Genomic DNA, 12,862 nt, shown 5'->3' with positions numbered 1-12,862 from the left:
GCAAGAAGCTTTGTTCCCTATCATGACCGTTCATGATGGTGGTGGTGTATGCTGACATTTAGGAGCAGTTAGGCATTTTTTTCTGAAGCCTCTGAACTCTCCTCATTTATCCCATATGTCTATGTACTGCACTTAGTCATTTAGAGGAGTTTACAGGCAGCTTAGTGTACTGGTGTTTCTTTGAAAGCACGAAAACTGCATTTCGGACAAGAGTTTACCGGCATTTAAAACACCAAACGTGCCAGAATGCACCTAAACGCAAGGCGTCTTTAACACTTGAACACTTCCAGAATAGCTTAAAATTCTGGCCAATTAAACTCCCAAACACCAAATGCTGCTAAACTTGCCTAAACTGGTTTGAAAAAATGCAGCTTTGGTGATTTTTTAACGCTGATTTTTCTCATGTTAGGAGAAACCGCATTTACAATAAACCGGTGTGCATGAGGCCTTTCAGTGCAATGCTGTAAGGGACCGCCTGGCGGTACCACTAGCACTCCACTGAATAGGCGTCCCCAGCGCACGGAATCTAAGTCCCAGGGTGCTTGTTCACCAGGGCCCCTGATGGTGGGGATGGACTTGGAGCTCCCCGAGACCAGGTCGTGACTACTGGGTGCGTCCGTCAGTGGTAGTAGTATGCGCCAAGGGCTCCCACGGGGAAGAGTCTGATGTGAGGAGGTCAGAAGACCCCACTGCAAGGGATGGATGGATGGATGAGCAAGGTCAGACGGGCCGGGTCGGTAACAGAGAGGACGGCAAGGTACAAGGCAGCGGGCATAGAATGGTCGGGTCACACGCCAGGTCAGCAACAGCAGGTCAAATCCAATCAGGGGCATTCAGGAGAGAGGTCAGGCAAAGCAAGGGTCAGAACAGGAGAAAGCAGCAAGGTCAGGTACAATCCGGGTCAAAACTTACAAGGGTACAGGTTCACAGGATGCAGGGAAGACCAGAAGGCACTGAATGACAGCTCAGGGCCATTTAAATATCCCGCCCTGCGCTGCCATTGGTGCCCAGCGGGCGGCCGTGGCTTCTACTGCGCATGTGCGAACTCGAACGCCGCGGCCGGCCTGGACCTAGTGCCTGTGTCCCTGCACAGGGCGGTGCACTGCGCCTGCGCCGGGACCATCGCGGCAGGTATCGAGGAGATCCCTGACAAATGCGTTGTTTACAGTACATTGGCACCACTGCTATCATATCACATTCCAGCGGACATGCACACTGCTAATGTGAATAAGTCCTAAAGCTGTATATAATCCCACTGACCGTGTAAATTCATGGCAGTGGTTACATTGTAAACCAGCACATTGGAAGACTTTGATGAAAAACAGATTTACTGTTAAATTGTAATGAAGTTGGTAAACATTTACAGATTTTAGAATGCCAGTGGTGTCCTTTTCAGCTCAGGATCTGTTTATAGTGATTGTGCTGACCTGATGACTCCTCAGATATAAAGTGCATGAAAAGAGCATTTAGCAGAGACATTTTTTTGTTGGCAAATGCAGGTTATTTTTGCAAAGGTGGAAAATGATCTGCACCGTTCCACAAACCAGAGACAACATCCCAAAATGTACTCCATCTACTCTGCAATATCTGAAGTTTATGCAAAGTGAACTTTACCCCTAAGAAAGAAAAGTGTTACCGTAGGGATCAGCCCATATAGCTTTGTTCTTTTCATGTGCCCAATAAATGTTTACAATCTTTACCTTGTTCCTTCAAAAGCACCCTTCAGCCCCAAAGTAAAATAATTCAACAATCCCTGAACAGCCGTTGAAGACATGGATAGGGATCTGAATAGGCAGACTCTAAAGACTGAGGAAGAGGGGGCTAGAGATTCTACAAAAGATATGGTAGGGGTACTCTCACCCTACTACAGTTTTCTTGCTGATTTCAAACACAGCTGTCCACAGGTAGAGGCAATCAGAATAAGGAGAGTTACCAAAAATTGTAAACCTTAAAGCTGTGTCCGGTCCACATACTTTGCTCCTCTAGGCACTGGCTCACAAGTTTCATCATGGTAGCTATAGCCCTGGATGCAATGGGAGTGGGTATATATCAGAAGAGATGATACCAAACCATGAATGACAGCAAGAGAGGTAAGATGGTGGACAATATTAGCAGACAGCAGTCATCGCATAAGAACTCCAGAACAAGCATCTTACTTTAAACTTGATTTTGCACATTGTGTCATGGGTCTTTTCTCTAGATTTGTAGGAACTGGCAATACCTTTCAGGTTGGTGTGGACATGTACATGAGATGTGAGGGACTCTACCCTACATAACATAGAAGTCTTCCTCAGTCTAGGTTGGCAAGATATAAAGCCTGGCTCCAGCCACTATTTTTAGTTTGGTTTTGGAAAGAGTTGGGAAGGTATAGGGACAGGTAACCCCTGTTGGGTAACTCCCATTTGTTGCTTTATGAATGAGCCCTACATGGGTGAAACCTGTTGCAGGGCTTTCCAGATGATTGGAGTACCAACTGAAGCCATTTTGGGATCATTTTGTTCTGTGATTCTAAATATTTGTGTGTGGTCCTGGGTGTTTGTCCCCTCATTTGTTGTTACAGGACAGGAAGTAAGGCGAACTCTTCCCATCAGTCACAGCCAAAAAAACTTGAGAGGAATATTTACTATTCAAAACAAATATACACATGTGGGAATATTGTTCTAATTTCATGTCCAATCAGATGGCCCAGTGTGTATAGTCAGCCAAATGTGACTCTGAAAGTGCTTTTCCATCTTTCATTTTAGGGTTGGGGTTGTCGTGATCCGCATGAAAAGGAGATGCCATAAACTAAAGGCAAAACTAGGTTGAGTTTGAGCTTCTGTCCTTTTTTTATCAATTGCTCATTATGTTGACTTGTTTCCTGTTTCCTTTGTTCTTTAAAATGCCACATTTGTTTTAAAATGAGTGTAGTAACAATGAAAACATTATAGAATCTATGAGCCAGCAGTTTTTCCATAAGTTGAGTAAACCTAAAGAGGAACTTTAGCTAAAATCCTAATTTTCTCAGGCTCACAGAAGTGCTATATGTACGATTTTATACGGAAAGCACCCTCAAAAAGTAGCAGGTTTTAGTATTGCATTCTATTTACCCTACATTCTATAACATCTGTTGGACATGTGGGTTGTACATAGCTCCTTATTCCAGCTCCCAGCTTTGTTCCCCCATGCTCACCTGACCTAAATCCAATAGAGCACCTCTGGGATGTCCGACAGGATGCACCTCAGACTGTCCAGGAGCTCAGTGATGCCCTGGTTCAGATCTGGCAGGAAATACCCCAGGACACCATCTGTCATCTCATTAGGAGCATGCTCCAACGTTGTCAGGCATGCATACAAGCATATGGGGGCCATACAAACTACTGAGTACCATTTTGAGTTGCTGCAATGAAATTTTAGCAAAATGGACTAGCCTGCTGCATAATTTTTTCACTTTGTTTTCCGGGGTATCTTGGAATTCAGTACTCTGTAAGTTGATGATTTTCATTTCCATCAAACGATGGGGCATCCTTGCGTTCCTAACACATTACCCCGTCCATATCAGTATAGATATTCAGCTTGATGTTTTTCCCCATTGAGATCTGATGTGTGTTTTCAAAGTGTTCCTTTAAATTTTTTGAACAGTGTATATAACACTCTATCGAAACTGGTGGAATGTCCAATAAGCCTGGAAGCAATAATGCACCTGCTGGAGCTTCCACTCAGCAGGCTATAAAAGAGCCTGAAAAAAACCTCCTCCAATATCCTCATAGGAACATACTGTTCATTCACTACTAAGTGGAAACCGCAAACTCCCCCTACTGTCCTCAACTTACCCTATCTGATCAAGAAATTTCAATTTATCAAAACATTTTGGTGAACATATACAACACCTTGGACAAACTTAACACAGTGTGGAGTGCATGGGACACATAGGATCCAAAATTGGTACATATGCATCTTTTGCACAGAGGTAAGACGTTTCTTGTAATTGGTTACCAGGTTTGCACACATCTAAGGAGGGATTTTGTTCCACTCTTCTTTACATATCTTCTCTGAATCCTTAAGGTTTCTTGGCTGTCGCTTGTCAACTCAAAGTTTCAGCTCCCTCCATAAATTTTCTATAGGGTGAAAGTCTGGAGATTGGCTAGGCCACTCCATAGCCTTAATGTGCTTCTTTCTGAGCCACTCCTCTGTTGCCTTGGAGGTATGTTTTTGGGTCATTGTCATGTTGGAAGACCCATCCATGACCCATCTTCAGTGTTCTGGCTGAGGAAAGAGGTTCTCATCCAAGATATTACAATACATTGCCCTGTCCATTGGTCCCTCAATGCGGGAAAGTCGGCCTGTACCTTTAGCAGAGAAACAACCCCAAAGCATAATGTTCCACTTCTGTGCTTGACTGTAAGGATTGTGTTCTTAGGGTCATAGTCAGCATTGTTCTTCCTCCAAACACAACGAATCGAGTTAATTCCAAAGAGCTCAATTTTGGTCTCATCTGACCACAGCACTTTCTCCCAGTCCTTCTCTGAATCATTGAGATGTTCATTGGCAAACCTCAGACGGGCTTGTACATGTGTCTTCTCCATGGCGGCGTTTTGTGTTACCAATGGTTTGTTTTGGTGACTGTGGTCCTAACTGCCTTGAGACCATTCACAAGCTCCTCCTGTGTACTTCTGGGCTGATCCCTCGCTTTTCTCATGATCATCCCTACCCCATGAGGCGAAATCTTGCATGGAGCTCCAGACTGAGGATGATTGATGGTTATTTTGTATTTCTTCCATTTGCGAAAAATCGCTCCAATAGTTGTCTCCTTCTAACCAATCTTCTTGCTGATGGTCTTGTAGCCATTCCAGCCTTGTGCAGGTCTACAATCTTGTCCCTTTTGACAGGTCTTTCCCATGGTGGTGAGGTTTGAATGGAAGAATGGCAGATTCTGTGGACTGGTGTGTTTTACACACATAACGACTTGTCATTAGGAGCACCTTCTTAAATTGACAGGACTAATCTGTGTACCACATGAGCACATAACCAGTCTGTGGGAGCCAGAATTATTGTTGGTCGGTAGGGGATCAAATACTTTATTTTACTCACTGAACTGCAACTCAATTTATAACATTTGTATCGTGTTTGTTCTGGATTTTTGGTTGGTATTTTATCGCTATCATTTAAAATACACCTATGCTAAAAATTATAGACCCTTAATTTCTTTGTAATTGGGTAAACTTACAAAATCAGCAGGGGATCTGTAATTATTTCCCCCACTGTACATGAGTAGCACAGAGTCCTTTCCCAGGACTACTGCTGCAAAACATATATGTTACATAGTATACTAAACATTGTGTGTTGGTAATAAACAAGAATAATAATTGGTATATATAACTTTTTTTTTTTTTTTTTCCTATGCATCACACAATCCTTTTTATTTATTTTTTTTCCTATAAAGCATCCATGCAGATCATAATATGAAAAATGAAAAGAAATGCAGGCACTACATCTGAGCGCATGTAAGCTGCAATATATTCTTGTTTTGGGTTTAGATAAGCTTTCAGTATGAACTATTCCACTCGGGGATTGTAAAGTACTGTATGTTTTAGTCCTCATGCATTTTGGATGTTTTTGCAGCTGCTGTTTTTGGCTTTTGACATTTTTTCCTACAGCTAGTAAACTCCCCAGCATGTTATCCTATGTGTCCATGCACACATAAACTGTAATAAACATTTTTTGTAAGGGACATTTTTTTGGCAGAAGAAAAAACCCAGGACTAGTAGGTTTCTAGAGGAGCTTTTTTAGCTGTAAAAACGCTCTAATGCTGAAAAACGTGGTAAAACGCAGCAAACCGGCGTTTTTGGACGTTTGTTTTTTTACCAAAAAACACCGCTAAACGCTAATGCAAAAATGCTAAAAACTAAAAAACTCACGTTTTTGATGTGACTTTACATAGCTTACATTACCAGCATTAATTATCAAAACGCACAGTGTGCATTGAGCCTTCATGTCGGTGATAACGTTGTTATACAAGCATGTAGTCTGGCTTGCAAACCCATCTTAGTTATAAGGTACTTCGACCTCTGCACCTCCTGAAAATCTTCAGCATCGTCATATTGGTCTCAGTCATCCCATCTGCAAGGGACCAGGCATCCAACACACTTCTGGGGGCAAAAGATTCCACGCCACCTTTATCCGTTAACAGTGCAAAGATAAGACTTTCCACCCAGCAAAGAGGCAAGCATGAGCTGTTATCTTTTATTAAATTGTCCCCATTACCAGACCATTCATTTTTAACAATGTGTGCATTATTAAATATTATATGCATGTTATTAGCTTTAAAAAAGCCCCCATTTGTATAAACATCCTAAAATCCTAAGACTGAGGCTGGGAGCTGTCATCTTGAATGTAATGTCAGCTGCCAGAGTAGACTCAGAGCTGTCACTCAAAGGTCACTCTATAGCAGGGGTGGCTAACCTGTGGCTTTCCAGCTGTTGTGGAACTACATTTCCCATGAGGCATTGCAAAGATGGGAAGTTACTGACTTGCAGAGGCATGATGGAACTTGTAGTCCTGCAGCAGCTGGAGAGCCGCAGGTTAGCCACCCCTGCTCTATAGTTTTACCCTTTACTCCTCCCCTGAAGCTACTTCAAATATTATGTTGGGGAAGAGAGGATTAAAGACCAACCCCAAGAAATTAGAAAAATATCTTTGCTAGTGGGTAAGGGCGGACATGGGCGTGCCTTTTGAGCCCTAGTGCATACTGATGCGGAGCGGCACATCGCATGTGATTCGCACAGGAACCGCACCGCATTCCTGTGTAAATCAAATGCGATGTCTGTGCAGTGTAATTTTATCCATACATTTTATATGGCTCAAATCGCATGGCATTCACACCAAAAAGGTACAGGACCCCTTCTTTTTTTTTTTTCCCGCACCCGATTCAAATCCGGTAATGCGAATTCTGGTAATCGCACTGCGTTTTGTGATCTGTTTCGGGGGGGGGGGGGGGCGTTAATTTAACATTGACACCCATACCAGATCTCATGGATGCCACATGATTGCAATGCAGTGCGGGAAACAGCATTAGTGTGAACCAGGGTTGGGAGTGGGATTTAGAGAAAACAGGTGGCGCACACACCTAGTGCATTATTCAAGGTTTATTGTAGGAGTGAAAGAATAATAAAAACATACTCACAGATGAAGCATGTATCTAAAAAGTATAGAAAAATGACAATGTCCACAACGGCAGGCAAGGTGTTCTCACTGTCAGTGCAGTCAAATGGCTGACGCGTTTCGGGGACGAATCCCTTTCCTCAGAGCTGATGACCAACCTCTGATGCTGATGTATGATGAATGGAAAGTAAGAGCCTTGCTGTTGATGCCTTGAGAGTGGGATTTAAATGTGCTGGATGTTTCTCTCCACCATTGGGTAGATAGAAAATACATAGAAAAAAGATGCTGATTTTTAAGGCATCGTATTAACCGGTCATAGATTCCTCAAATTAACCATTTATTTCAAATAAACATAAAAAAAACTTAAATATTTCCATATAAAAGCCTTTAGGCAGCTTAGTGTTTAAATTAGATAGAGATGCAACTCCTTCATTTAAACCTCCCTCTATATTAATTTCTGCACTTCCATCATACATGTTGTTCATACAGTTACTTGTAAACACATATATGAAAGGTTCATCCGAGTGCTGTTTCCACAGTGGATAGGGGGTAGGTTTGACTCAACGCATTTTGCAGTCTTCTGTTGCTGCTTCATCAGGAGTTTTAATGGAGGTGAAGTCTATAACAAATCACAGAACATAGAACAAACAACAATTTTTCAGATCTTGCACAAATGAATTGTAGAGTGAATTACAAGAAGAGTTACATAGTTTTACGTCATTGTTTGAGTGCGCACAGAAACTGTGTCTACACTATATACCTCACACAGGCATCCTGACCCATTCAGTTCTCCTCCCAAAAGATACAGGACCATTCCAAGGGGACCAAAGAGCTCATCATCAGTAGATGCTACTAGAATAACATGGATAATGAACCCTAATTATCAGTTCAGACACGGCATTGCCAATCAGGGGAAACAATGAGGCTTAAATAAATGTATAGCATAATAAATCCGATTGCTACCATAGTATTCCATTTATTGCATTGCAGAGGCTGTAGCATTAGCACCTCTCAGTCTGCAGAGAAGATTTCCAGACTATTGACTTCCAGCGATAACTGATGCAGCGACTGCGCATGCTACTATACTGTAGTAGCATCAACTACGTACAGTAAGCGGTGCTAAATACTGAAACCGTATGGGAAATGTCATGTCTGCTGCCATAACTAAATCAAGTCATCTTGAATGCTTCTCTTGCCTTATAATTGTATCAATGAATACAAAGATTTCTCTGGCCAAGTGGAAAGGTGAATGGATGACATCACAATATCCACCTAATCCAGTCAAAGAGGCTGCCTACTATGGGGGGACTCGTGTGGGTGTGCTCCTGAGCTGGGATGTATACGTCCATAGTCGTACCCAGTGCAGCCTAGCCCTGCCCTCCACTCCACTCCAAGATTAGATTGATAGCAGCATGAACCAATGAGTCTCGCAGTCGCTAAAGCCTCTAGTGAACAGGAAAGAGCTGTTGTAGACAGGACAGTGCTGGATCGAGAGAAGACTCGGGTAAGTAGCGGGCTGTGGGGGAGCTGCTAATTGCAAAGGTTTTTTTTTTGTTTTTGTTTTTTTACCTTAACCGCTTCCATGCCACCCTATAGCAGAAAATACTGCTACAGGGTGGCACAGGTGCGCAAAATCACGTATATTTGCATGATTTTGCAGTTCCGGGTAGGGGGCACGCGTGCCTTACCCACGCCGCCATTCGCAGCCTCGGCTGTCAATTACTGGGTCCCAGCTGGTAATTCCCCACCGGCACCCAACAATCTCCGAGGATTTCCAACAGGGGAGAGACCTGTATGTAGAAAATACAGATTTCTCTCCTGTCTGCTCCTGCACACTGCTTTGTATGGCTCTGCATAGCAGAGTCATTCCTAGATTGTAAGCTCCAAGGAGCTGGGCTCTCCTTTCCCTCTTGTATTGAACTGTATTGTTGCTGTATTGCCTCCCATTATATTGTAAAATGCTGAGCAAACTGTTGGCGCTATATAAATCCTGTATAATAATAATATAAAGCAGTGTGCTTACAGGGAAAAACAGGGCACAGCCTCATAGTAAAACAGCACACAGTTAACACTTTAATCGCCCCATATGTTAACCCCTTCCTGCCCAGTGCCATTAGTACAGTGTCAATGCTTTTTATTAGCACTGATCACTGTATTGGTGTCACTGGGGATGTCAGTAACACCAAGTCAGTTCCGCCCAGTGTCAGAATGCCATTTGTAAATGCTATAACTTTCACATAAACCAATTAATTTGCACGTATTGGGATATATTTTTTTTACCAAAGACATGTAGCAGAATACATTTTGGCCTAAATTTATGCTGAAATTTGATTTTTTTTTTTTACTGGACATGTTTAATAGCAAATAGTCAAAAATATTGTTTTTTATTTTTATAGCGCAAAAATTAAAAGCCGCACAGATGATCAAATACCACAGAGAGAATACTAGTGGAAAACAGAGAGAAAACAGTGGGGGGAAAAAAAGGCCTTAAATTTCATTTGGGTGCAGCGTTGCTTGACCGCGCAATTATCAGTTAAAGTAACTCAGCGCCGTAACGCAAAAAGTGGTTTGTTTAGGAAGGAGGGTAAATCCTCTGGAGAGCAAGTGGTTAATGCAGAGAATGCATTTAGGTAAATACCTTTTGCCTTTAGAAACACTTTAATACCGCATTAATGAGCCAGAATTATTGTCTTTTTCTTTGCTCAGAGACTTCTCCTGGCTGCTGCATATGTTTATGATGCTCAGTACAACAGAAATATTCCCTTTGAAACATCACCTCAATCAATAAGGTTAGTACATTTTTATTCACAATATGGAGATAACATTTTTTGTTATGTTACAGAAATAGACTGGTAGTCTATTGAGCAAGCCAAGTGCACTATATGGACACAGCTTGTCAAATTTGCTGTATCCCAGACTGCCATTCGAGTGCCAGCCAACCACTATTAATTCCCTCATCTATACTCTAAGTCTCGGTTCACAATAGGTGTCTCCAAAGTCACGCGATTTCCCGAGCGGCTTTGGAATACAACTTTGATTTTGATATGGAGTGCGTCTTTAATCCGACTTTACTGCAGACCTTTTCATACTTCAACTGCAACTTCAACTGTCACCGATTTGAACAAGTGCAATTAAAAAGAATGAGCTGTGACTTGTCATGCAACTTTGTTATCCAAAGGCGCAAGTGTGGATGGAGCCTAAATGTCCATTAGTCAACTATACTCTGCATCTTTAGTACTGACTGCATACATATAGAAACCTATAATCACCGTTTTGGTGGTGGGTCAGTGATGGTATGGGGAGGCTTATCCATGGAGGGGCACACAGACCTCTACAGACTAGAGAATGGCACCCTGACTGCTATTATGTATCGGGGTGAAATCCTTGGACCTATTGAACCTATTGTCAGACCGTAGGCTGGTGCAGTGGGTTCTGGTTTCCTCCTGGTGCACGACAATGCCCTGCCTCATGTGGCGACAGTATGCAGGCAGTTCCTGGAGGATGAAGGAATTGATACCATTAAATGGCCTCTGTGCTTGCCTGCGCTAAATCCAATAGAACACCTCTGGGTTGTCATGTTTCAGTCCATCCGACGCCAGGTTGCACCTCAGACTGTCCAGGAGATCAGTGATGCCCTGTCCAGATCTGGGTTGAAATATCCCAGGACACCATCCATTGTCTCATTAGAAGCATGCCCCGATGTTATCAGGCATGCATTCATGCACATGGAGGCCATACAAACTACTTCATACCATTTTGAGTTGCTGCAATGAAATTTCAGCAAAATGGACTAGCCTGCTGCATTATTTTTTCACTTTGATTTTCGGGGTGTCTTTGAATTCAGTCCTCTGTAGGTTGATAATTTTCATTTCCATCAAACGATGGGGCATGCTTACATTCCTAACACATTACCCAGTCCATATCAGTATAGATGTCCTGCATGATATTTTTCCCCATTGAGATCTGATGTGTTTTCAAAGTGTTCCTTTAATTTTTTTGAGCAGTGTATATACAGAACTTGTGTATGTAACCATTCCATAGCTGCCAGTTGCTGTTCCTGTGAAGAAAAAAACTGAAAACCGTTTTAACCCTCCTGCTCTGTCTACCTACAAAATTCCAATAAAGCATGATGGCTGTTTGCTTGTGAACATTTAGAGATGAGTGGAAATACGTGAATATTTTTCTCCAGTGCATTTTCACTCATTGTCTGTGATACAAACACCGGGTCATTTTAAAACCAGCAGTATGACTATGCAACTTGAAATTAACCTATGCCTATGAGCTGCAGTATGCAGTTAAGTGCCAGTTAATTCTTGCTATCAAAAATACTGATACTTCCAGGAATATTGGATGATTCGTTTTAATGCCCCTCAGTACTGTCTCCCCACTGTGATGTCAGCAGGCTCATTTGAAAGCTGAGGCAGCTTGCAAGAGCCATAGCTTTTTTTCCCTACGTTCAGTCACGTTTCAGGATTTGGCCTGTGTACTGGCTGATCTGCCATCTGTCCCATTAACACTGGAGAAACTATGTATTTGTGGCCTTGGGCATCAGCTCTCTTGCCTTTGAGCTGGTCCTGTTCTATAACTGTCTTTGGCAATTACCCCAATAAATATTGTGCTGTGCTGTTCCCACCAGCTACATTATCTGCCATGAAGTTTGTATGTTAGTTGGATGTTCTCTAAGTGCCAATACATGCTGGTAGGTTATGTGTCTTCCACCCAACGTTGGCCCCTCTCTGGGCTCAGAGAAGGAACTGATGTGAATGCCTTTGTGTTTTCTGGAAACTAGTCTAATATATAGAAATTGTAAACGTATTAAAGATTAAGATGTTACATTTATCTGCATTAATTACTCTGTTGTCTCTATGTACATTTTTGTTTTGTAGACTTTACTATTTCTATAACCATTGGGCTATGCAGCTGGCAACCTATGTCTGTATAACGGTTGACCTAGCTCTGGCAGTTTTTGAAGAGCCTGCTGTATATCCACTTCCATTCCTGGTAAGACTGGCTTGTTGAACCTGGTATAAATCTAATTACAGACAATATAAACTTGTTGGTCATGCCCTGGACCTCTGTCACATAAACATGTATGTTCAGATTACTTGAGTGAGTTTCTTTATGCTGGTGGAGGCTAGTATCTGGCAGGCATCCCCAACATTTTTAGATCTCTGGCTGGAACTAGTAGTGTGCAGCTATGTGCAGGGGAGGACTGGCAACTTTTGGCCGGGGCCCAGTACAACCTAGAGGCCAATGGTACAGCAACTCGGCCCCCCTCCTGTTCTTCCTCTTCCCTGCCTCCTCCTGACCCCCATCCTAGGCTGAAGCTCTGCTCCAAATACGCTCTGATCATTGGGCCAGTCGGGCTGGACAGCACCTGCTGCACCGTCTGCAAGTTCCTGAATTGGCTGGCAGGGGGCAGGAGGGAGATGGGGGAGGAGAGCCACCAGGGGGCATGGAGGCGTCCTCTGATTGCATACGGTGTGCACCATCCATGCGCTTTGTCCTCATCCTGCACTCAGTAGAACATCGGTGGGGACTTTTTACTCCTCTTCAACAGGAAGCCTTAAGACATAGGTGTGTGCAGCCAATTGAATTAGGGTGTGCACCCCAAAGCTCAAACAAAAACGTGTGTGTATGTATGTATGTATGTATGTATGTATCCGAAACCGAGTATTTGCACGAGTACTCTAAACTGATACCTTTATGGTGTGGGCTCAAA

At 42.8% G+C, this 12,862-nt stretch overlaps 1 protein-coding gene across 1 annotated transcript in view; it reads left to right on the top strand.

The window, feature by feature from the left end:
• Positions 1 to 12,862, top strand: part of LOC149455264 (two pore calcium channel protein 1-like) — a 75,924-nt gene that overhangs the window by 7,571 nt on the left and 55,491 nt on the right. Inside the window, exons 2-3 of the mRNA XM_089686496.1 lie at positions 9,847 to 9,929; positions 12,027 to 12,141. Of these exons, the coding sequence (XP_089542622.1) occupies positions 9,847 to 9,929; positions 12,027 to 12,141 (198 nt within the window). The remainder of the gene's footprint in view (positions 1 to 9,846; positions 9,930 to 12,026; positions 12,142 to 12,862) is intronic.

This window comes from Staurois parvus, unplaced genomic scaffold, assembly GCF_062004578.1.
Source record: "Staurois parvus isolate SC_StPar_1 unplaced genomic scaffold, SC_StPar_1.0 ptg000401l, whole genome shotgun sequence".
Classification (NCBI taxonomy): Eukaryota; Metazoa; Chordata; class Amphibia; order Anura; family Ranidae; genus Staurois; species Staurois parvus.
Note: the sequence above shows the minus strand (reverse complement) of the source record. Positions and strands in the feature narration are given on the sequence as shown.